At 41.0% G+C, this 26,124-nt stretch overlaps 2 protein-coding genes across 8 annotated transcripts in view; one reads left to right on the top strand and one right to left on the bottom strand.

Moving 5' to 3' along the window:
* SLC26A8 (solute carrier family 26 member 8) overlaps positions 1-21,163 on the bottom strand; it is a 79,110-nt gene extending 57,947 nt beyond the window's left edge. The window contains exons 1-3 of the mRNA XM_081030691.1: positions 21,031-21,163; positions 15,250-15,436; positions 5,996-6,135 (exon numbers count right to left, since the gene is read on the bottom strand). Of these exons, the coding sequence (XP_080886817.1) occupies positions 5,996-6,135; positions 15,250-15,431 (322 nt within the window). The 5' untranslated portion in view covers positions 15,432-15,436; positions 21,031-21,163. The remainder of the gene's footprint in view (positions 1-5,995; positions 6,136-15,249; positions 15,437-21,030) is intronic.
* Positions 21,164-23,514: 2,351 nt separating this feature from the next.
* Positions 23,515-26,124, top strand: part of MAPK14 (mitogen-activated protein kinase 14) — a 66,117-nt gene continuing 63,507 nt past the window's right edge. For 4 of the 7 annotated variants that reach the window (XM_081044466.1, XM_081044467.1, XM_081044468.1 and 1 more), the window contains exon 1: positions 23,530-24,041. In XM_081044466.1, coding sequence (XP_080900592.1) covers positions 23,926-24,041 — 116 coding nt within the window. In that variant the 5' untranslated portion in view covers positions 23,530-23,925. Of the gene's footprint in view, positions 24,646-26,124 lie in introns of all 7 variants that reach the window. The other 3 variants (XM_081044473.1, XM_081044472.1, XM_081044464.1) reach the window with 3 other exon arrangements.

The following is a 26,124-nucleotide window of genomic DNA, read 5'->3' as shown; positions in this document are numbered from 1 at the left end:
CTGTGTCTTTTGATTGGATCATTTAATCCATTTACATTTAAAGTAATTGTTGATAGATATATAGTTATTGCCATTTTATTATTCATATTTTTAAAATATTTTTATTTTCTTTTACTTCTTAAAGAAATCCCTTTAACGTGTCTTGTAGTACTGGCTTGGTGGTGATGAACCCCTTTAGCTTTTTTTGTCTGGGAAGATCTATAGCTATCCTTTGTTTCTAAATGATAGCTTTGCTGGGTAGAGCAATCTTGGCTGTAGGTCCTTGCTTTTCATCACTTTGAGTATTTCCTGCCAATCCCCTCTGGCCTACAAAGTTTCTGTTGAGAAATCACTGCGAGTCTTATGGGAGCTCCCATATAGGTAACTAACTTCTTTTCTCTTGCTGCTTTTAAAATTCTCTTTGTCTTTAACTTTGCCATTTTAATTCTGATGTGTCTTGGTGTGGGCCTCTTTGGGTTCATCTTGTTTGGGACTCCCTGCACTTCCTGGGCTTGTATGTCTATTTCCTTTGCCAGGTTAGGAAAGTTTTCTGCCATTATTTCTTCAAATAGGTTTTCAACCTTGCTCTCTCTTTTCTTCTGGTGTCCCTATGATGTGAATGTTGGTATGCTTGATGTTGTCCCAGAAACCCCGTAAACTAGCCTCATTTTTTTTTTTTTAATTCTTTCTTCTTTTTGCTATTCTGATTGGGTGTTTTCTGCTACCTCATCTTCTAAATCACCAATTTGATACTCTACTTCATCGAATGTGTTGTTGATTCCCTCTAATGTATTCTTTATTTCAGTTGCTGTATTCTTTATTTCTGACTGTCTTTTCATGTTTTCCATCTCCATTTTTATATTTCCTATCTCTTTGTTGAAGTCCTCCCTGAGATCACTGAGCATCCTTATAACCAGTGTTTTGAACTCTGCGTCTGATAGATTGCTTGTCTCCATTTTATTTAGTTCTTTTTCTGAGCTTTGTTCTGTTCTTTGTATTTGGAATATGTTTCTTTGTCTCCCCATTTTGCTGCTTCCCTGTTTTTGCTTCTATGTATTAGGTAAAGCTTCTAGGTCTCCTGGTCTTAGTAGAGTGGCCTTATGTAGTAGGTGTCCTGTGGGGCCCAGTGGCACAGTCTGCCTAATCACTTGAGCTGGGTGTGGACCTTGTGTGGGTTGTGTGTGCTCTCCTATTATGGTTGAACCTTGGTTGCTATTTGAACATCAATGGGAGGAACTGATTGGTTGATTGGTTGTGAGGCTGATTGGTTGTGAGGACTGGCTGTGACTACAGTGGAGGAGCTGTTGTGCAGGGGCTGACCCTATGGAGTGGGGCTCTGGTGCCTGCTGAGCTGTCCTTTGGATGTGTTGTTTGTGGAGGTGGTTAGGTGGTGTTCTGGTATAGTCTGAAGCTGACCACCAGGTTTGTTGGTTCCGGGGCCTCTTGGGAGGGGCTGTGATGTATGTAGAACAACATCAGCTTCTGCCTGTGCCTTGCCTGGGGCCACTTGATATGGACAACAGTGATCTGCAGATGGTTGCCACTTGTTCTGGGCTTGGATATGCCTGGGAAAGGCTAAGCTGCAAACTGAGGCCAGCTGCCCATAATGCCATGCTTGGGGCTTCTTAGCAAGAAGTACAGGCCACACTGAGGCTAGATACTGCTTGTTTGGGGTTTGTGAAACTTTGAGAGATTTTAGTAAAATCTGCAACATGAGCCAAGACTGGCCATATATATGGAAAAGCCACTGGAAGTGGCTTGGGTGGGCCCACAAATTGAGTGGGATGGGGGGCTGTTCTCAGGGAATCATCAGTGTGGGGTGAATGAATGGTGTTAGCTAGGTTGATGGAGACTCAGATATGGTGCCCACCTGTGTCTGCATGCTGGGTAGGGGAAGGGCTCAAAAAAGAAACAATGACTTTTGTCAGCATTTATGTCTAAGGGAAAGCTGTCTCTCCAGCCCTCACTCTGAAGGCAGACAATTCAGTTCTTCCCTGCATGTCCCAGGAGCCTTTTGAGCTGCTGTCCCAGTGCTGGAGCTCAGAGAGAGTGATTCCATGAGTGAGTAAGTTCCTGCAAGGGCCCTTTAAGAGGAATGCCTGGGACTCCAGCTACCCTCCATTCACTCAGCCACAATCTGCTGCTTTTCACAGCCAGAAGTTGTGGGGACTTCTCTTTCTGGCACTGGAACCCTGGGCTGGGGAGCCTGGTGTAGGTCTGGGATGCCTTACTCCTCAGGGAGGACCTTTGCAGATGAGACATCCTCCCAATTTTTGACTGCCACATATGGGTGTAGGACCAACCCATTCAGTGTCTCCGCCTCTCCTGCCAGTCTCAAGGTGGCTTCTTCTGTACATCCTTAGCTATAGGATTGCTGTTCAGCTAGACCTCTGTTCTCAGTGATGGTTGTTCTGTAGTGTAATTGTCATTTTGAGGTGGTCATGAGAGGAGGCGAGCACAGCATTTACCTGCTCTGCCATCTTGATCAGAACTTCAGTAGGAGTTTTTGTAGATACAGACAAGCTGATTCTAAAATTTATGTGGAAGAATAGCTAAAACATTTAAAACACACACACACACACACACACACACACACACACACACACAAAGTTGGAGGAATCACACTATCCAATTTTAAGACTCATTATAAAGACACAATAATTAAGATACGATGTTGGCAAAGGGATAGACACATGGATCAATGGAACAGAATAGAGTCCAGAAATAGACCCACAAAGATGTGGCTATTTGATCTTTGACAAAAGTGTAAAAACAATTCACCGGAGGATAGTCTCCTTTAATAATGGTGTTGAAAATGCAACAAAAAATAAACTGCACACCTTATATAAAGATTAACTTAAAATGGATCATAGATCTTAATGTAAAACTTAACACTATAAGACTTTTAGAAGAAAACAAAGGAGAAAATCTTTGTGATCTGGAGGTTAGGTGAAGAGTTCTTATATATGATAGGAAAAGGACACTCCATAAAAGAAAAAAATTTGATAAATTGGACTTCATCAAAATTAAAATCTTTTACTCTGCCAAAGATACTGTCAAGAGAATGCATAGATAAGTTACAGACTGAGAGAAAATATTTGCAAATTGCATATCTGACAAAGGACTTGTATCCAGAATATATAAAGAATTTGCAAAAATTAACAATAAGAAAACAAAAGTTCTAATTAAAAAATAGACAAAGGACTTGAACAGGTATTCACTGAAGAAAATATGAGGATAGCAAATAAGAACATGAAAAGATATTCATCCTCATTAGCCATCAGGAAAATGCAAATTAAAACCACAATGAGATACCACTACATACCTCTTAGAATGGCTAAAATAAAAGATAGACTAAAAACTAGACTTCATCAAAATAAAAAAATTTGCTCTTTAAATACTTCATTAAGAGGATGGAAAGACAAGTTATAGACTGGGAGAAAATATTTGCGAAACACAAAAGGAGTAGTATCTAAAATATATAAACAACTCTCAAAATGCAATAGTAAAAGTGCAAACAATGCAATTAGAAAATGAGCAAAAGACAAGAAGAGCCATTCATTAAAATATATAGATGGAAAATTCTCATACGAAAAGATGTTAAAACATCAGTAGCCATTGGGGAAATGCAAATGAGATCTCACTACACACCTATCAGAATGGCTAAAATAAATAGTAGTGACAACACCATATGCTAGTGAGGATGCAGACAACTGGGTCACTCATAGATCAGTGGTAAGAACGTAAAATGATACAACCACTTTGAAAAACAGTTTGGCAGTTTCTTAAAAAACTAAACATGCAACTACTATACAATCCAACAATTAATTGCATTCCTGGATATTTATCCCAAGAAATGAAGACTATGTTCATTAACCTACACACAAATGTTAATAGCAGCTGTATTTGTAATAGCCACAAGCCGCAAACAATCCAGGTGTGCTTTGAGGGTGAATGTTTACACAAACTGTGGTACATCCATACCATGGAATACTACTTGGCAATGAAAAGCAATAAACTATGGATATACACAACAGCCTACATGAATGTCCAGAGAATTAAGATGCTGAAAAAAGCCAATCCTAAAGGGGTATGTATGTCTGACTCCATTTATACAACTTTCTTGGAATGACAGTATTATAGAAATAAAGAACAGATTAGTGATTGCCAGGGGTTAAAGAGGGAATCGGGGCAGGAGGCAGGTGTCTGTAAAAGGCAACAAGAGGGATCCTTGTGGTGGTGGAAATGTCTTGTATCTTTACTGTATCAATACCAATAACCTGGTTATGAGGCTAAACTAGAGTTTTGCATGACATTACCATTGGGGAAAGTAAGGAAAGGATACAAGGGAATCTCTCTGTAGTTTTTACAAATGCATGTGAATCTATAATTATCTTAAAGCAGAAAGTTTAATTAAAAAATACTGCCAATATCAAGTGCGGACAAGGGTGTGGAGAAACTAGAATCCTCATACATTGCTGGTGGAAATGTAAAATGGTAGGTATAGCCATTTTGGAAAACAGTTTGGCACTTTCTTATAAAGTTAAACATATACTTTACCATATGACCAACGATACCACTCCTGGGTATTTACCTTAGAGAAATGAAAACTATGCTCACACAAAAACCTGTACATGAATGGTCATAGCAATTTTATTTGTGACAGTGAAAAACTGGAAACAAAAGGTTCATCAACAAGTGAATGAATAAACAAACTGTGATACAGCCATAGAATGGAATATCACTCAGGAATGAAAAGGAACAAACTGTGGGTGCATATAACCATTTGCAATACATTCAAAGAGCTAATGCTGAATTAAAGAAGACAGCCTTCAAAAGTTACATACTATTTGAGTCCATTTATATGATATTCTCAAAAAGACAGAACTATGGTGATGGAGCCCAGGTCAATGGTTGCCAGGGGTTAGAAGTTAGGGGAGGATATGAATAAAAAGGGATGGCACAAAAGAGTTTTGGGGTTGATGGAACTGAACTGTTCTGTATCTTGATTGTGGTGGTGGCTACATGAATCTAGATATGTGTTTAAATTCATAGAACTGTACAGCAAAAAGGAAAAAAAAGTTAACTTTACTGTATGATAATCAAATTTTTTTAATCCATTTTCTCCAACTAACATCCCTGTGTCAGAAAGCTGCTGCTTGCCCCTTTGGTTGGCCTCTTTTGTGCTATCTACAACATGTATAATCACAAGTTTCAATCCTTTCTGGTTGGCCCCAGAAGGATAGAGAACTAGAGGTGTTAAAAACTATGCAGGGAATTGTGAACTACTATGAGTAAAGGAGTAACAAAATCCTTTCTCTTTCTCTGTGGATAAATTAGATCTTGGGTTTACTTTTTAGCTAGTTTTTTTTTGAAAACGTGATAACAGTGGAATGTCAGCTGTGTTAGCAGCCAACATTGTTATGGTAAAAATGAGCATGTTGTTATACTCTATCTGGACCAAGATGGCTGTGAATGAAAGATAAATATCCAGTGGGAAGCCTTAGCTTTGGCATCTCTGGGCACAATGAGCTTGTAACTGGGCATGTTGCCTGGAAGCGAGGGTTTGGAAATTACAAGAGATGTTGGTTCCTATTTGGGAAATGAGGCTTCTAAAGCCCAGACAGCTGTCTACCTATCTGTGTGAACTTGTCTTAAATCTGGAAGACCAAAGAGTAGTCCTTGGACTGCTATGTGCGTGACTTGCTGAAGAGATGATAACATGCTGTTTCCTATGTTTCACCTTCCTAAGTAAAACCAATGCTAAATAAGGGGTATTGTCATCATATGAGTATGAAATGACTAAACAAAAAATGACTCTTCGAAGTATTCAGAGGTCTAAACTAAACTGAGTCTTTTAGAACTATCTGGAGTTGAAAATATGGCAAAGGGAAGGGAAGAAAATGGTAATGATCCGAATGGAATTCACATTTTTTCTATTCATCTAACACAAGTAATTGTTTGCTCTGGGCAAGTGGATAGGTCTGTGGGTGAAGAGGCTTTGTATTTTCCTTACCTTGGGGAACCTGCACAAGGCCAACATTTATGCCAGCAAGTAAGTCTCCAAGAAGCCAATCCTTGATTCGATACAAACATATCCAGTCTAGGAAGGGAAAGACCGTAAGCATGCATCTTAGGAACCTGTGCCATGAGCAGCTGTGATAAAGAAGAAAAGACACTTGATTAGGTTCTCCAGAGAAAAAGCCCACATAGTTAAGAAAAGGCATAGTGCATAATTCTTCCCATACAGCAGAGTTCTTTGTCAGTACTATTGACATTTTGATAAAGTGGACTGAATAGTTTTTGTTCGGGGGCCATCCTGTGCATTGTAGGACGTTCCCCAGCATCGCTGGTCTCTACCCACTAGATGCCAGTAGCACCCCAGATGTGACACCCCAAAATGTCCCCAGACATTGCCAAATGTTCCCTGGGAGATAAAAATTACCTCTAGTTGAGAGCCAGTTTCATATATATATAACAAGAACTAAGCCTTATAAGTCCAACATACAAATCAAGTCTGTGTTTTCATGGGATGTTTGGAAATATGAAAATCTACCAACTTTCCAGTAGAAAAATGGACTGTTATTGCTTTCTCTTGATAAGGAGAAGTTTTTGAGATAAGGACAGGTTTTTGAGATGCGATATTAGTGGGTGGCAGGAGCAATTAACACATTCACCTTATTATCAAATACTAAAATTTTTACGGAACATTCACTCTGTGGCTTTGATCTGTAATATGTAGGAATTTATAGAAAATATAGAATATGGAGTTATCATGCTTAAGAAGTTAGCCATGTAAAGAAAAAGCTAGCCATGTAAAGAAAAGTAAAATAAGATTGTTATCCTTTGACCCAGTGGATATCAACCAGAAGCAATTTTGTTCCTCAAGGGACATTTGGCAATGTCTGGAGATATTTTTGATTATCATGACTGTCATCTAATGGGTAGAGGCCAGGGCTGCTGCTAAACCTCCCAAAATGAAAAGGACGGCTCTCCATAAGAAAAAATTTTCTGGTCCAAAATATCAATGATGTTGAGACTGAGAAAATCTACTTGAACCTTGAGAACATCTCAAATAGTAGAATGACCATAAAGCAATCAATAGATCAGTTAATCAGTTGGTAAAACTAGTTTGGTTTTAAACTTCTATTTTCTATTTATATTTTTATATGGGCTGAAGGCAGAGTATGAAGATTTCATGAGTTGTAGCTGGATAATTGGGATTTGTGTGCTCAGAAGAGAAGTAATGTCACATGTTTGACTCACAACTGTGAGCATTACTATCCCTAAGGTAATTAGGGCCAAATAAGTGTAAGTGACATTGCCAAGGTCACAATAGTAAGGGTAGCAGAGCTGAAGCTAGAAACCAGGTCTTTTGATCCTTAGTTTAACGTTCTATCTGTCACAGTTCCTATTGACAGCTGTTAACCAGGAGGAAGACCATTGGCTTGAAAGGAACATCATATTGCTATTTTTATGAGAGTCTCTGGGTGTTAGGCAGCTGTACGGAATGTGCTCTCTCCAATTATGGCCTTCTATTGAGGTGAGTAGAGCATGGCATTGGGACAATTTGTTCCTTCACTTGGTCCAGTTGCCCCTCCTTTCCACATGTCACTTGGCAAAAGACCAGTCACCCTAGGCAAGGTAATCAAAGGTCTTTAGCATGGCAAAAAACAAAATAGACATGGAATAATGAGGATCTAAGATTGAAAGAAATCACGGAGGGTGTTAGAGGAACAGAAATTGAAGCTGGTAGGGAACAGTATAAGCATTTGACATGAATCTGGATTTTAGTTAAGGCACCTTAAAAGTGAGGAATGTAAGTCAATGTGATAGCACATGGGAGATTTTGACAAGAAAGGTTGTATTTTGTAGTTGCTAACTAAGAGAGAGAAAATGAGACAAGGAATGAGGTTTTATTCAAAGGAAGAGATGAAGTTAAAAGATTTTTTTAAACTAAAAAACATACTTATACAGTTCTTTCTATTTACTAGGTGCTTTACAAATACTCTTTAAATCCTCACAACTGATAAACCTTTGGCCAGTCTCATCAAGAAAGAGAGAGCTCAAATAAATAAAATCAGAAATGAAAGAAGAGAGGTCGCAATCAACACCACAGAAATACAAAAGATGATTAAAGAATACTATGAACAATTATATGCTAACAAATCGGACAACCTAAAAATGGATAAGTTTCTAGAAACATACAACCTTCCAAGACTGAAGCAGGAAGAAACTGAAAATCTGAACACACTGATTACTAGCAACAAAATTGAAGGAGTAATAAAAAAAACTCCCAACAAACACAAGTCCAGAACCAGACAGATTCACAGGTGAATTCTACCAAACATTTAAAGAAGAATTAATACCTATCCTTTTCAATCTATTCTGGAAAAATTTGAAGAAGAAATGCTTCCAAATTCATTCTATAAGGCCAGCATTATCCTGACATCAAACTCAGACAAAGACACTACCAAAAAAAAAAAAGAAAGAAAAAGAAAAAAAGAAAAAAGAAAGAAAGAAAGGAAAAAAGAAAATTATAGGCCAATATCCCTGATGAACATAGATGTAAAAATTCTCAACAAAATACTAGCAAACCGAATTTACCAATACATTAAAAAAGATTATACACCATGATCAAGTGGGATTTATCCCAGGGATGCAAGGATGATTCAATATCTGCAAACAATGAAAGCAAGGATAAAAATCATATGATCATCTCAATAGATGTATAGAAAACATTTGACAAAATTCAACATGCATTTATGATAAAAACTGCCAACAAAGTGGATATAGAGGAAACTTACCTCAACATAATAAAGGCTATGGATGACAAACGCACAGCTAACATCCATGGTGAAAAGCTGTAAGCTTTTCCTCTAAGATCAGGAACAAGACAAAGATGCCCAACTCACCACTATTATTCAATAGAGTACTGGAAGTCCTAGCTACAGTAATCAGACAAGAAAAAGATAACAAAAGGCATCCAGATTGGAAAGGGAGAAGTAAAACTGTCGCTATTTGCAGATGATGTGATACTATATATAGAAAACCCTAAAGACTCTACCAAAAAACAGAATTAATAAATGAATTCAGTAGAACAGCAAGATACAAAATTAACGTACAGGAATCCATTTCTATATACTAATGATGAACCATCAGAAGGAGAAATTAAGAAAACAATCCCATTTACAATTGTATCAAAAAGAATAAAATGCCTAGGAACAAATTTAACCAAGGAAGTGATGACCTGTATTCTAAAAACCAAAAGCAATTGAAGAAAGAAATTGAAAAGGACACAAATAAAAGAAAGGATATATCATGCTCATGGATTGGAAGGACTCATATCTTCAAAAGGCGCATACTGGCCGGCCCGGTGGCTCAGGCGGTTAGAGCTCCATGCTCCTAACTCCAAAGGCTGCCTGTTCGATTCCCACATGAGCCAGTGGGCTCTCAACTACAAGGTTGCTGGTTCCGTTCCTCGAATCCCGCAAGGGATGGTGGACTCTGCCCCCTGCAACTAAGATTGAACACAGCACCTTGAGCTGAGCTGCCTCCCAGATGGCTCAGTTGGTTGGAGCATGGGCTCTCAACCACAAGGTTGCCGGTTCGACTCCCACAAGGGATGGTGAGCTGCGCCCCCTGCAACTAGCAACGGCAACTGGACCTGGAGCTGAGCTGCGCCCTCCACAATTAAGACTAAAAGGACAACAACTTGAAGCTGAATGGCACCCTACACAACTAAGATTGAAAGGACAACAACTTGACTTGGAAAAAAGTCCTGGAAGTACACACTGTTCCTCAATAAAGTCCTGTTCCCTTAAAAAAAAAAAAAGGCGCATACTACCTAGAGCAAGATTCAATGCAATCCCTATCAAAATACCAATGGCATTCTTCTCGGAACCAGAATAAATAATCCTAAAATTTATATGGAACCACAAAAGGCCATGAATAGCCAAAGCAATCTCAAGAAAGAAGAACAAAGTTGGTGGTATGATGCTCCCTGATTTCAAATTATACTACAAGGCTATAGTAATCAAATCAGTATGGTATTGGCACAAAAACAGACACATAGATCAATGGAATGGAATAGAGAGCCCAGAAAGAAATCCTCATTTATATGATCAATTAATCTATGACAAGGGAGTCAAGAATATACAATGGAGAAATGACAGTCTCTTCAACAAGTAGATTTGGGAAAATTGGACAGATACATGCAAAAAAATTAAACTCGACCATTCTCTTTCACTATATACAAAGATAAATTTAAAATTGATTAAAGACTTAAATGTTGGACCTGAAACCATAAAACTCCTAGAAGAAAAAAAAAACATAGGTAGTAAACTCTCTGACATCAGTCTTCATAATATATTTTTGGATATGTCACCGAGAGTAAGGGAAACAACAGCCAAAGTAAACAAACGGGACTTCATCAAACTAAAAGTCTTCTGCACAGCGAAGAAAACCATCAACAAAATGAAGACAACCTACTGAATGGAAGAAGATATTCACAAATGATATACCCAGTAAAGGGTTAATATTCAAAAGATATAAGGAACTCATACAACTCAAAAACAAACATACAAAAAACAATTCAATCAAAAAAAGGGCAGAGATATTTCTCCAAAGAGAACATACTGATGGCCAAGAGATATATGAAAAGATGCACAACATCACTAATCAGCAGGGAAATGCAAATCAGAACCACAAGGAGATACCACCTCACATCAGTCAGAATGGCTATTATCAAAACATCAACAAATAACAAGTGTTGGATAGGATGTGGAGAAAATGGAACCCTTGTGTACTGTCAGTGGGACTCTAAATTGGTGCAGCCTCTATGAAAAACAGTATGGAGATTCCTCAGAAAACTAAAAATAGAACTACCATACAACCCAGCAATTCCACTTCTGGGTGTTTATCTGAAGAAAACAATAACACTAATTTAAAAAGATATATGCACCCTTATGTTCATTGCAGCATTTATTTTAATAGCCAAGATATGTAAGCAACCTAGGTGTCCATTGATAGATGAATAAATAAAGAAAAAGTGGTACATATACACAACAGAATGTTACTCAGCCATAAAAATGAATGGAATTCTGCCATTTGTGACAACATGGCATTATGTTAAATGAAATAAGACAGAGAAAGGCAAATATCACATGACTTTACTTATATGTGGAATCTAAAAAACCCAAAACAAATGAACAAACAAAACAAAACAAAAATAGACTCACAGAAACAGAGAACAAACTGATAGTTGCCAGAAGGGAGGGGGAATGGGTGAAAAAAGTGCGGGAGAATTTAGTCAATGACACTGTGGTAACTGCATGGTGTCAGGTGGTTACTAAATTTAGTGAGGTGATCACATTGTGAGGTATATAAATGTGAAGTCACTATGTTGTACACCTGAAACTAATGTAATATTGTATACTTTAATAAAAAAAATAAATCCTCATAATCATTGTATGAAGTAGGTGATATTACCATCCCCATTTTACAGGTAAGAAAACAGAGGCAGAGTAGGGTTGGATAGCCTAAGGTCACACAGTTGGGAAGCAAAACTGGGATTTGAAACTAGGCAATCTTGCTTCTGATTGTTGCTGTCAACCAGTGCCTCTCAGGTTAAAATTCAGATGTGAATATAATGTATATTTCAGAAGCAGAGAATAAGAATAAAAGAATAAAAGCCCATGGGAGCAGAACAGGTCAGATTTATCTGCCTAAGTCTAGGGCGGAGAGAGGGAAATTAATACCTGTTTATGATGAGGTATAAGTCAAGAAAAGACTATCCTTTTATAGAGACAAAGCCAACATGGCCCCTAAATGCCCCATTTGATATATGACGTCTGACCCATCCTGGAGCAGAGAAAATGAGAGTAGTGATGCAAGACTGGGGAGGGACATCCAAGACCACAACTTGCAAAAGGCAGGATATGAACAAAAGAGAATGCCTCAGAGAGGAAGCTCTGCAGCAAGGCTGCGTGGAGGCCTTCCTCGTTTATTACCCAACACATGCCAATTGTGGGTGATAAATCCAGAGTGTAAGGACAACTTGAGTAATGAGGGTTAATATCATGATGTAGGTCACAAAGGATTCTTAACCTGAATTCTGTGGGCCCCTCCCCCCCCCAGGGGTCTGTAGGTAGAATTCATGAGAGTATGTGAACTAAGGAAAAATTATGTCTTTATTATCACTAACCTTCTAACTGAAATTTAGCATATCTTTCAATTATGAATATTGACAACAAACCAGAGAAATATCAGCAGAACTTGACTTTGTCACCAATAAAAATCACAAATATTTTCATATTACATTAAAATTGCTGCAGATATCTTAAAATACCATTTATGTTCATCACTACATTATCAAATAACATAATTTGAGGATTTTTCATATTTTGATAAGTATATTTGAATAAAACTGGTTTCCTTTATAATCCTATGTATTTTATGCATTAAAAAATATTCTGGTCAAGACCATGCAATGGGGCAAGAACAGTCTTTTCAATATGGTGCTGGGAAAACGGGATAGCCACACGGAAAAAAATGAAGTCGGATCCGTACTTTACACCACACAAAATTAACTCATAAGTGGATTGAAGATGTAAATTTAAGAGCTAAAACTATAAAACTCTTAGAAGAAAACATAGGAGGAAATCTTCATGATCTTGGATTTCATAATAGTTTCTTAAATATGACACCAAATCACAGGCAACAAAAGAAAACAGATAGATAAATTGGATTTCATTACAATTAAAAACTATTGTGCACCAAAGGACATTATCAGCAGGGTGAAAAGACAATATAAAGAATGGGAGAAAACATTTGCAAATCATATCTGATAAGGATTTAATATCCAGAATATATAAAGAACTCCTACAACTCAATAACAAAAGACAAACAAGCTAATTTTTAAAAGGGCAAAAGCAGTAAATAGACATTTATCCAAAGAAGATATACAAATGACCAATAAGCACATGAAAAAATGTTCATCATATTTAGTGACAAACAAACAAATAAAACCCATAGTGAGATACCATTTTACACCTACTAGGGCATCTGTAATAAAAAAAAAAGTAAATAACGAATGTTGGCAAGGATATGGAGAAATTGGAACACTTGTACATTGCTGGTGTAGAATGCTTTACCGCTGTAAAAAAAAAGTTCGGCATTTCCTCAAAAAGTTAAACGTAGAATTACCATGTTTTCCAACAATTCTACTTCTAGATAAATACCTAAAAGAACTAAAAAAAGGACCTCAACAGTTATTCCTATGCCAATATTCATGGCAGCATTATTCACAATAACCAAAAAGTAGAAACAACCCAAGTGTTCACCAACAGATGAATGGATAAACAAAATGTGATATATACATGTAATGAAATAGTATCATTTCATAAAATGAAATGACATATGATTCACGCTACAACATGGACGGACCTTGAAAACAGTATGCTAAGTAAAATAAACAAGACATGAAAGACAAATATTGTATGATTCCACCCAAATGAAACATCTAGAATAGGCAATTCCTAGAAATAGAAAGTAGAAGAGAGGTTACCAGGGGCTGAGGGGAGTGGAAAATGGGGAGTTATTGCTTAATGGGTACAGAGTTTCTGTTTAAGGTGATGAAAATGTTCTGGAAACAGTGGTGATGGTTACACAATATTGTGCATGCCATTAATGCTGATTTGTACATATAAAAATGGGTAAAACGGCCAATTTTACCCATTGTGGCCAATTTATTTTACCACAAAAAGTAAAAAAAAAAAACAAAATTATTCTGAAAAGAGGTTCATAAGCTTTACCAGACTGCTAAAAGTTTCACAGCACAATGGAAAACAGTATGGAGGTTCCTCAAAAAATTAAGAATTGATTTACTGTATGACCCAGCAATGCCTCTCCTGGGTAGCTACCCCAAAACTCTGAAAACAATTATCCATAAAGATATATACAGAGAGTGCCAAAAAAATGTATACACTTTTTAAGAAAGGAAAAAACTATTAAAATTGTAATAACATATACCGATAACAACAGATGAATACAAGTCACGTGTATACATTTTTTTTGGCACCCACAGTATACTCCGATGTTCATTGCTGCATTATTGACGGTGGCCAAAAACATGGAAACAACCAAAGTGTCCTTCAATAGATGACTGGATAAAGAAATGTGGTATATATACACAATGGAATACTACTCTACTATAAGAAAAGATGAAATACTGCCATTTGTGACAACATAGATGGATCTTGAGATTATTTTGCTAAGCGAAATAAATCAGACAGAAAAGTCGAGAACAGTATGACTTCACTCATATGTGGGATATAAAACTGAAAGCGACAGGGATGGCTGGTTAGCTCAGTTGGTTAGAGCATGGTGCTGATAACACCAAGGTTACCAATTTGATCCCCGCACAAGCTGCACCTGCATTAAAGAAACAAACAAACAAACACTGAAAGCAACAAAGAACCAGGACAAAGAACAAAAACTCACAGACACAGACAACAGTTTAGTGGTTACCAGAGGGTAAGAGGGTTGGGGGCGGTGGAAGAGGGTAAAGGGGGTCAAATACATGGTGATGGAAGGAGAACTGACTCTGGGTGGTGAGCACACAATGGGATAGGATATATAGATGATGGATTATAGAATTGTACACTTGAAACCTATATAATTTTACCAACCATTGTCACTCCAATAAACATTAATTTTTAAAAAATTTCCACATAGAAAAAAAGAAATAGAATGGCAAAAAAAAAATAGTTTCACAGGACAAAAACAGGTTAGGAGTCCCTGAACTGCAGGGCCTATATAATCACAGTGAGAATCAGAGGAGGTGGGTTCCATGCCGAGCACTAGGTGGGCACCGCTAGACATGAGAGCAGAAGGATCTCATTCTGCCACCACTAATTAGTCCACCATGGTTGACTTTGATGTTGTTGTTGTTAGTAACGAAGCTGGTAATGATGGTTCATCAAACAATGTCTTTAGTAAATATCATCCCTAGATGCTGTGGGGGCCACCCAAGGTCTCTATGCTCAGAGAGGTTCCAATCAAGGAGGTGCGACAAGACAAGGGGCGCGCACACACACATACACACACACACACACACACACAGACAACAGGTGAAGAGAAATCACACAGAAAACTACGGGTCTCGATGACAGGAATTCAGAGGAGGAAGACAGAAGTGGGTACCAAAGGAGCCAAAGTCGGGCTATGGTGCGCCCAGCTTGGTAGCAGGTCAGGAGCACACACACGCACCGGCACTGGACGTGGTGACTGATGGTGATGATGTCAATGTCCACGTTCCCAGAGGAAGAGGTCCTCCTCCTGTGCTCCCGGTGAAAGGTCTCCTCATTGTACACGTGTCGCTTCACGTCATACGTGTAAAAACTGCCCTTATATTTAGAGTCAGCACTCTGAAAGCGCCTCTCTGGTTGCATCGTTCCTGGACCAAAAGAAAGAGATCACACAGAAACCAATTTTAAAAACTCTAGATCCTTTAAAATAAAATTTCCATATGATACCTGGTGTCTGCATAACACATTGCAGTATTATAAAACTTTCTCATGTTGTACAATTTTATACTCAAAACCACCCCTTCAAGAACACAAGGTGTTTATTATTCTTATTTTGCAAATGGAGAAACCAACACCCAGAAGTTTAAACAGGCCTGGCTGTTAAACAATTAGAGTCAGGACTAGAATCCAGGCATCCTGCTAGGAAGCCTAATTTTCTTTATATTCAAAAATATGATAGGGAAATGATTAAGAGGTAAAAGTCAGTATAACCACCAATTTTCACTGAAAATGCTAAGGGTTAAGTGGTCAGTCGATTCAGTGTCTTCTAACTCCTTCTCTATCTGAAATAGCATCCATCCATCATTATCCCCTTACCCTTTGCTGTTCTTTACAGCATCTGCCAACACCTCATTCAATATTCGTGGATTTTATCACTGTCTGTTTCCCACACTAAAATGTAAGTCTAAGAGGCAGGGCTTTGACTGTTCATGGCTGTATTCTCAGGGCCCAGAATAGTGCCTGACACTTAGCAGACCCTCAACAAGTATTTCTTGAATGACTGTCAAGTATCCAGTTAGTGGCTTCCTGGTGCAGCAGGAAAAGCATTGCACAGGGTCTCAGGAGACTGGAGTTCCAGCCCTGGCTATTTTCTAACTAGCTCTATGATTGGGGGCAAGTTTCTTAGAAAGTGAGTTTCAGACTCCTAGTCCATAAAATGATATGGTTGGACTTCATGATCTCCCTTAGAGATCATATAGTTTAAAAAAATCTGTACGGTCCTGCTCTTTTAAGAGAATGAGGAGGAGGAGTTAATGACAATGGACATTGATCCATCTCTGGGGGAAAGTATAACCATTCTCGATCGTCTGTGTTTCTGAATAATAAAAAGGCACACACTCTAACATTCTTCCATATAAATGTGAATATATATATATATATATATATACATATACATATATGTAATGGCTATAAAATATATAGGGAGACACAAATTATGTAGATTATACCAATAGTTCTCTAATAGGTGAGACTGCAAACAGTGGAATGTGTCAGCAACTTCGTTTTCCTTCAGAATGATCATGAATCACCATTATCATCACCAACATTTATAGAGCACTTACCATATGACAAGCATTGCACTAGATTTTTTTCCCGTAAGTTTCCTCATGTAATCCCCACAACAATCCTAATATTACTATCACTCCTATTTTATAGCTAACAAAACTGAGGTTTTAAAAAAGTTAAGTAACTGGGCCACAAAAATGCATATAAGTATTTTTACCCTCAAAGCATTGGGTAGCAGTAGTGTGCTATATAACACCTATTAACTAAAGATCACAAATTCAGTAAAGAAGTGAGAATGTGGTTGGGGCATAGAGAAGAGGATGGAAGAGGTATTTTACAATGTATCACTTAAGAGAATTAGTATTTCATGTCTTTTACAGAAAACCACAGGTAGAATTGTACGTTAAAACATAAGTAATATTTTCCGTTTTCCCCCACCCACAGGAATGTTGATCCAGTTTTCCTTATTTGTTTTCATGTAATCTTACAATAAACTTTCATTACTAGGAGATATGTGTTCCTGGCAACCAAAAGAGCCTAATTAACCTGCTAATTATATTGAGATTATAGTAACTGCCATCGTGGATTAGATCCAGGGTCTAGAATCCAGCATTTGGTTTCTGAAAGTGGCACTAAGGTAGGGTTGGCGAGAAGCAGGCAATGCGTGAATATCAAGGCATGGTGGGAATGGTAGGGCTGGAGAAGGCAGTGGCTACTCAGCTCCTATGATTGTTGGCATGGGTCATGCTGGGCCCAGCATCTTCTGACTTTTAAATGTTATCAATTACTTTTTTTTAAAGAGTCAATTCAAATACCTGTTCTAAAAAAACTATATATATCTATTCTTTAAATTTTTACTGGGGACTATTGGGGAACAGTGTGTTTTTCCAGGCATCTCATGCGGAATTTGAACCAGCAATATTGTCATTGAGAGCTCGTGCTCTAACCAACTGAGCTGTTCAGCAGCCCCACCAGCAGCTCAGCGGCAGCTCGTTGTCTTCAATCTAGTTGTAGAGGGCGCAGCTCACTGGCCCGTGTGGGAATCGAACTAGCAACCTTGTTGTTCAGAGCTCACGCTCTAACTAACTGAGCCATCCGGCTACCCTCAATTACTTTTTAAAAACACAGTACACATCTAACAAAACACTTCTGCAGGCTGGATTTGGTCTGTGGACCACCATTGTGTTACTTCTTTACCAAGAGCCTTGTTGAACACACAGAATATCCTCATCTCCTCCAATCACAAATTATAGTGGATCCCCCAAGAATTTCTCTTTGCAGAAGCTGATGTATTCATATTTTCTGTTGAAGTACCCTTTGGGGTATTATTTCTCATAAATTCACTTATGGAAAGTAGTTGTAGTTCATTTTATTGTCTTCAGTCTACACCATCTCTCTTTCAGAGATGGCGTTAATCTACCAGACTAAGATTTGGCAAGTTCGATTGCTTTTATTTTCACAACTTTATAAATTTCTCTCATACGTACTCTTGGCCTTCATTTATTTCCGACTAAAGAACGCTATTTCACCTGTGGTCAATTAGTGTTCCATAAACATTTGCTGACTGCTAAGTGCTCTGGGGGTATAAAGATCACAAATTGTTAGAATAAAAATAGCTGTAAGTGTTTGGAGATGGGAAAGACAGGAATTAACATTTACTGCTGCCCTGCCATATGCCAGGTTCTTCACACATCTCCGGAGATAGGTACTATTTTCCTGACAATGATTATATTCATTTTATTGATGAATTTAGTGAGTTCCTCCGTGTCCTACAATAATTAAATAGCAGAATCAGAATCTGAACCCAGTCTTTCTGATTCCAAAATAGAAACCACATCCTAATACCATGCAATCTCCTATAGAGTGGAATTAATAATCCCAACCTAGAGGAATGAGGAAGGTCTCCTGGTAGAGATGATTTGAGCTCTCCTCTAAACTAGGGGCAGGGAGGAGAATAGGTATATTTGAGGAAGAGGATAGGATAAATTACAGAGGTAACAAGATAATAAGGCATGTAATTCAATAGATCTGAGTAGAGTCAATGTTAAACCCAAAAAAGTAGGTTAAGGCCTATTCTTAGAGGGTCTTGAATGCTGGGTTCAACCTGGACTTTTTAGCTATTTCAAGTGTTTGAGCAGATGTAGTAATATGGACAGAGACACGCTTTGGGAAGACGAGTTGTCTCATTGGTATGGTCTAGAGCTGTGCTGTCCAGTACGGTAGCCACTGGCCGCCTGTGGCTATTTAAATTTAACTAAAATAAAACCTTCAGTTCCTCTGTCACACTAGCTACATTGCAAGTGTTCAACAGCCACAGGTGGCAGGGGCCACCCGACAGGACAGCACAGACATAAAACATTTCCATCATCACGTTAAGTTCTATTAAACAGTGCTTGGAGATAGAAGAAGCGGAAGTAAGAAGACCTATTGGAGACCATTACCTTTACAGTGGTTTAGGAGAGAGGTACTCAGTCACAACTCATGGGACCGTAGGGAGAATGGCTAGGAGGGGCAGGTGGAAAGCTGTCTTTATGGGGCTCCTCACAGGACTGGCTGACGGCAGCAAGGGAACATACATGATTTCCTTATTGGGTATTTTTTCAGTCTTCTCTGGAATTCCTCCAGCTCCATTATGTCTTTCTTGATTTCATAGAAAACCTAGTAGTTTGTTTTCTCATGCACCTAGCAGGACCCTTCCCCCCAAGGTACGATGTGCCTTCCCCAAGAAGGCTCCTACTTCCTCAGCTTCCCCAGAAGCTCCTACTGACAAGTGGCAGATGTATTTGGTGGGGAGAAGGTGATGCATTTCAGAAAAAAAGTCACCCAAACCACATTGATGGGATAATGACTTTTTAGCGGAGAAAACACAAGAGGGAGTCTCTGTGACTGACTCCTGAGGCATTAGTGTGAGGGGACCTCTGCACGCAGTGTGATCAACAGCAGGCTAAGCTCTACTCGTAATCTTGAAGATAAATGTCCACTTAGAAAAAAATACTTTGATGCTTTCTGCCATCGGACAAAATATTTAGGTGGGTGGACCATGGGTCTGAATTACTTAAGGTTTCATTTTCTAATGCGATAAATGTGACATCATTTGGGGGGATCCGGATTCACTACTAATAGAAATTAGTTTGATTTCTGTAGCTCACACTCTGTCCCCACACAAATAGCATCAGCATCATCCGGGAACTAAATTAGAAATGCAAATTCTCCGGCCCCACGTAGAAAGTCCTAATTAATCAGAAACTTAGAGGATGGGCCAGCAGTCTGGTTTAAGAAGCCCTCCTGGTGATTCTGATACACAATAAAGTAGGAGAACCATTATAAATGTAGCCAATTATCTTTACTTAGCTTTTCAACGCTAAATTTGGAGGCACTGTCAAAAGACAGGCACTTTTGAGCTACCTTCTTCATACCCCAGGCTACCCCTATCTATCTAGCCATCCATTGATTCGTTTACATAATGTGTTGAAAGTATTTTAAAAGTCAAAAATAAAAAAAGTAAATGCAACCCAATTTTCTGACTATTGACCCAATGGATGTGAAATCCTGAACCTCAGTTTAGTTGCAAGAATCTTTCCCCTGGTATTGTCATCTTTCGTACGTTCTCTACAACCATGGGAAGGTAAAATTAACTTCCAAAATTTCAGAATAAGCATTGGAATCCCATCAGAAACAGGTTGTTGCCTATTACCATCTACATTCTTCTAGGGAGTGTATTTGGAGTATAGAAGAGGCACAAGCAGAGCACTGCTTTTAGTATACTTCAGTCACTCTAGTGGCTGGGGCTGGATAACAAGGTGACAGCCCTCCAGGAGCTGACCATTAGACACATAAACAATTACTTCATTGCGACGTGATGAGAGTATTACAAGTAGAGTGTGTTGGACAGAACTCATTATTTGGGTGGGCATGTTGGAGAGGGCTTCACGGGGGGTCACTGATACATAAATAGGATTTGATAAGAGAAAGGGGCCAAGTAGGGGGATGGTGAAAGTCGGGGTTCAGAGGGAACAGAACGAACAAAAAGCAGTGAGGTCTGAAAGTATGAGGCGTGTCTGGGCAATCGGGCCTCAGGAGATGGATGGGGTAGTCCGGGGGGCTCGGACAGCCGGCAGCAGTCCAGTTCTGGGGCTTCGGACAACTCGGGCCAACGAGTTTGAAACGATTCAGCTTGCAACACACACACAGCTGTATCTTGCCATTGCCATTTCACGCGTCCTTTCAAAAAGTAGAGACAATACCTCTGAGAGAGACGCTCCCAGGGACGATCTTCATTCTTTCATTCCACAAATATTGTCTGAGCACCCGCGACGTGCCTGGCCCTGTCCGTGACCGACGCAGCCCCCGCCCGAGGACGTGGAAATGCAACCAGGGGCTGGTCCCTCGCACCCGGCCGCCTCGCCGCTCGCAACCTGCAGCCCCGGCACCCGGGCATCCCCGGGCAGTGGCTCACCTGCTTCCTCGGCGGGGGCGGGCGTGCGGGAGCCGGAGCCCCACGCAGCTCCGGCTCGGCTGGCGGCGCTGCAGACGCGGACGCCGGCGGTTCCCGAGCCGTTGCGGCCGAATCCGGGGGCGTTCCGGCGGGCGGGGGACAAGAGTGGGGGCGAGGAAGGGGAGCATGTGCAGCGGGGGTGGGGAGCTGCAAGAGGGGTACCTGAGTTGAGTGCCCGGTATTGGGGCCGTGGGAGCCCCTAACCTGTGCCACCCAGGCCTCCACTGGCGTCCAGGTTTGACTACCCTTGATTGAGAGCCTACCTAATGCCACGCCTCGCGCACAGCGTTTCACATACAGTAATTCACTGAAGTCTCCCCACAACCGTATCAGGCCAGAGGAGGCGTGAGGAAAGTGGGAGCTAGAGGGTCACCCGGTTCTCCAACGCGAGCACTTGGCCCCACACGCGTGGCTCCTCCCACCGAAGGGCGCTCTCCTGCCCGGGTCTCCTGCTCCGCTCTCCCTCCCAGTTTCTCACTACAGCCTTCTTTTCCTGATCCGCCCACGTGCGGTTTTACACTTGCAGGATTGCTGTATGAATGTCTGAAATATTATTCACTTTACCTATTCCTTCTTGTAAATTGTCTCATCCCTTTATAGGGCGGGGTTATTGTTTGTTTGTTTTTAATCTCTTTCATTAACTGCTGAATCATCAGTGCCTAAAACAGTGTGGTAGATATAGTAAGTGCTCATGAAATTTGCGTTGAACGATTGAAGGATTGCCCTGCAGTTAATTGTAAGCTCCCTGTAGGCAGCAACTGTGTCTGTTTTTTAATCACCCTTCCATTAGAAGTGCCTGGCATCAATACCTGTTTATTGCGTAAGTGACTGAATGTACTACTCACTTCATCTTTACCTTTTTGGTCACTCTTACCTCATCATCCCAACTTGTTAGATAAACTTGTGAATTTCTTAGGATTCCTACTTCCAAGTTTCCTCCCTTGGATCCATTCACTCATCTCCTTGATTCCCATTCCACCCCTCTTTTTCTTCACAGTCACAGTTTTGCTCTCACTTTCTCCTTCGACCTCCATTACTTCTTTGAAAGCTCCCTAACCTGCGGTCAGCTTGGAACATTTTCAAGCAGCGTGTCTTCGTAGGAAAGAGAATCCAGGCTAAGCCACATTGAATCCAAAAAAGTTTTACACGAATCACCCTTGAATCTGGTTTGGGTTTTGTTTTTTTTTTTGTCCTTGAGGAGAACTGAGGATCCTGCACCACCTCCTAAATTGTTCACCATTTGTTCAACAAATATTTATGGGGTATCTTTTATGTTCCAGGCACTGTGTTAGATGCTGGGACAAGATAGGCAAAGTCTGAGCACTCCAAAGGATGCATAACACAAAAGAGAATAGTCACGGGAAGTGAAGACCATTGTCCTGGCTTGGACCTAGTTATTTCTAAGCAAAATAATTATGAGAATAAGATAGGGTCCAACTCTTCTGCTTATTGTAATATGCTTCAGCATATGGATAGGGTTATAGTAACTTGTCCATTCACATTTATTATCTTGTTCAGCCCTAGGAAGGTAAGACAGGAATTCTCTTTTGCAGAACTAAGGTCTAAGAAAGGTCCACTGACTTGCCTAAGAAGACGCTGCCAGAAGACTACTCTGCCCTTTTCTTACTCTGAGAGGCATGAATTAAATGCTCAAAACCCTCTTCAGTGGAAGATCTTCAGGTCAGGAGTCAGTTTCAAACCCTCAATGTAGTGGTTTTAAAAACGCTTTTCGAAGGGAAAAGCATCAGAGATTTCCCTGCATCAGAAATGCCTGAGGCATATTGTAAAATTGCACATTCTTGGTACCCATCATAGACCAATTCAATCATCTCCTTGTGGGTCCTGGGAATCTGCATTTTTAAACTCCCAATGTGATTCTTTTGCACATAAAAGTTTGAGAACTGTTAGGAGAGTTTGGGTGCAAAATCTCAGCCTTAATGCAGAGCTAATATTTGCTTTTGGGACAGATTTCATCAAAATTTTGAAGAGTAAGCCCTATGTCCTTGAGCAGATGGGAATGTTACAGCTTTTTGGCCAGAATCTCTCTCTCTCTCTCTCTCTCTCTCTTTTTAAATGCAGTTATTTCCTGGAAATTTGGGATTCCGCTGAGCAGGTGCTCTACTGCTGGTAACTAACCACTGTTCAAAGATCTTTTGGCTCTTTTCCCCGACACCCTGTTTGTCACTGCGCTTTCCACCACGAAGCCAGGCAGTTGCTCCGCCGACCACGGTGGGGCGCACGCGGCATGTGTTGCCTGCTTATCCTCTCTTTCCCCGGTCCGCCTTCGCGCCCTTAATAAGAACAAACGCCGAGAGTTCCTGCCTCTGGTCTCCAGCTGTTGCTCTCTTCTCGCGAGAACTGCTACTCCCGTCCTCTCCTCTCATCAACCCCCCCTCCCGTGGGCAGGTTCCATATTGGGTAAAATCTCGGCTCGCGTCGAGTCTCGGGGGATGTTCTCGCGAGAGTACGGCGGGAGGCTCCTGTTCGCTGGCTCTGGAACGGCGACCACTGAAACCTCAGCGGGCACAGCTGCTGTAGCCCTGGTCCCGTGGCGTAGCCCAGAGTCGGCCTGGTCCGGAGAGGGTGCAGGGAGAGCGTGGCCGGCGCAGCCCCGAGCGCCGGAGCGCGCCCCTGCTCTTTGCAGGGCTTGCCCTCGTCGCGGAGGCGCGTCCCGCCGCTGCAGCTGACAGGGGCAGCGCGCGCGGGAGTCGGCGGGGTCGCGGCAGCCGCACCTGCGCGCGCGGCCGGTGCGGGATCCCAGCCCCACCCGGCGGGCAACGAGGGCCGGGGAGCGGGTGCGGGTGCAGGCGGGGCCCGCGGAGGGCCACCTCCTCGCCCCGCGGCCGCCGCTGGAAGATGTCTCAGGAAAGGCCCACGTTTTACCGGCAGGAACTGAACAAGACTATCTGGGAGGTGCCCGAGCGTTACCAGAACCTGTCCCCGGTGGGCTCCGGCGCCTATGGCTCCGTGTGGTGAGTGTCACTGGGCTCGGGGCTGTGGTGCTGGCTGGCCCTGCATGCCCCGGAGCCAGGCCTGCCCCCACGGCTCAGCGATGCACCAAGCGGTAGGAATTTTCCTTGGGGGAGGGCATCGCTGCCCCTTGGACCCCTGTCCAGCGCTCCCTGTGCCCCTTGCACCCCTCACCCTGCACACCTAGGTAGGTGGTCAGCTGTGTGCAGGGCGCAGGTCCACGGTGGGCGCCGGGTCGTGGTGCTGGAGCTCAGCCCTGGCTCGCACCCTGCACGTTCCTTTCTGGGGGGTTGCTGCTCCGGGGGAGGCTTTTTCTGGGGGTCTCCGTGCTGGCGCGGAGCAGGAGGACCCTCTCCGGAGGCGCGCCCATCGTGGGCTCCGGAGCCTGCCCTCTGAGCAGACAAACCCGGGGAGCTGCCCCGAGAAGCAGAAGAGCAAAGCCCGACCGGGAGACGGCGGCAAACCGAACAAAACTGGCGACGAAGGGCGTTCTGTCCCGGCTGCTTTGCAAACCTCTGTCGAAATCCCATTTCGAGAAGCGTTCTTTTTGAATTCGCACTTGAATTAGCAGCGACCCACAGAGCTTAAAATACCGACTTTATCTCGGTGAGCACCGTGCCAACGCGAGTGGTGTGTTTCCGATTCGCTGGAAAGCGTGTTTCCTTTTCGCAGAGTGGGGGGTGGGGGGTAGTGCTGGCGAGAACTCTGCAGCCTGAGAAACTGGCGGCCTCACTGATTAGTCACATACCGCTGCTCGTTTAAGTATTGTTTGATAAAACAATTTTCTCATTTGGTGCAAGTAAGGTTCAGATCCGTTGGACGCCCTCAAGATCAAAAAGTTAGGAACAATGGTGGGAGGTATTGTACATGTTTTTTAATTGCGATCATTCTTGTGAACAGTACTATGTTTTTAAAGTCCCTGAGAGAGTTTGCAGGGAACTTATCTACCTTTATAGCCTGAGGACACAGTGGTTTTCGTAAGGATATGGACTATATAAAAAAGGAAGGAAGAGACACTTTTCAGCTTTCATTCGCACTGTGAGTGTGTTTTACATTAAATTCATACCTTAAAATTTCCGGACCTGAAGTATTAACATTAATTTCTCTAACTTCCAAGGTTTTTTTCACTGTATTTTAGATTTAATGTAATTTGGGAGCTCCTGATCTGAAACTGGTTCATGTAATTCATACCCATACGTCATTGGAAAGGGGTCTATACAATTACTTTTTGTTTTGGAACAAATTCCAGGCTTTTGAACATACTAGTCTTTAAATAGAATTCCCCTGTTTCTTAAACTCACACTCACATTATGAATTTCCTGTTCAGTAGAATCTTCTGGGTGATTGAGATTGTGCAATTGTGTCTCACAGCAGATCGTATTGCATTTTCTAGTTCAAGCTGCTTGAATTATATTGCTAAGGCACGATGCTTGACATCTTTTCCACGTTTTTATAGTACAGCAGTCTACATTTTAAGGGAATTTGCATCATTTTAATGTGTGTTTGTGTTATTGATTTGCTAATTTTCAAAGATGTATTTGGTCATTGCTCCTTTCATAGTTCATTAGTTTATTTTTAATTATTGAATTGATACATTAATTTTTGTAGTACCAAGGTTTTGTTTCTAGTGTTTACACTTGAATGGAGTGATACAGCAGAGAATAGCTCAACTGTGGTGAGTTGAGCCAACTTGAAAGGAACTGCTTGCAAGTTTTCCCTACAGTTGGTGTGGGTAGCTCTGCACTGGAATGGAAGCTCCAGATTTACAGTGGAGTGCCATTCAAGTGAACTCCACCTTTCTTTAGTGCTAGTATACTTTCTGGCTTATAGAAGCCAGGAGTCTCTGACACTTGGAATAATTTTGTTAAATAGGTTTTTAAAAATAGGTAATACATTCACACTGTATAAAATTCAGAAGGTATAAAAGGATATTCAGTGAAAACCACTTTTCTTCTGTTCTCCAACCATGCTATTCCTTTCCACAGAGACAGCCACTGTTAAGTTTGTTTTGTGTCTTTCCAAGAGGCAGAGTTGTTCTTTAGTAGTATTTCTGTAAAAGGGATTTAAGGTTTTACCTATAAACAT

The sequence above is a fragment of the Rhinolophus hipposideros genome, assembly GCF_964194185.1.
Source record: "Rhinolophus hipposideros genome assembly, chromosome: 3".
Lineage (NCBI taxonomy): Eukaryota > Metazoa > Chordata > Mammalia > Chiroptera > Rhinolophidae > Rhinolophus > Rhinolophus hipposideros.
The sequence above is the reverse complement of the archived record's forward strand: the minus strand, read 5'-3'. Positions and strand labels throughout refer to the sequence as shown.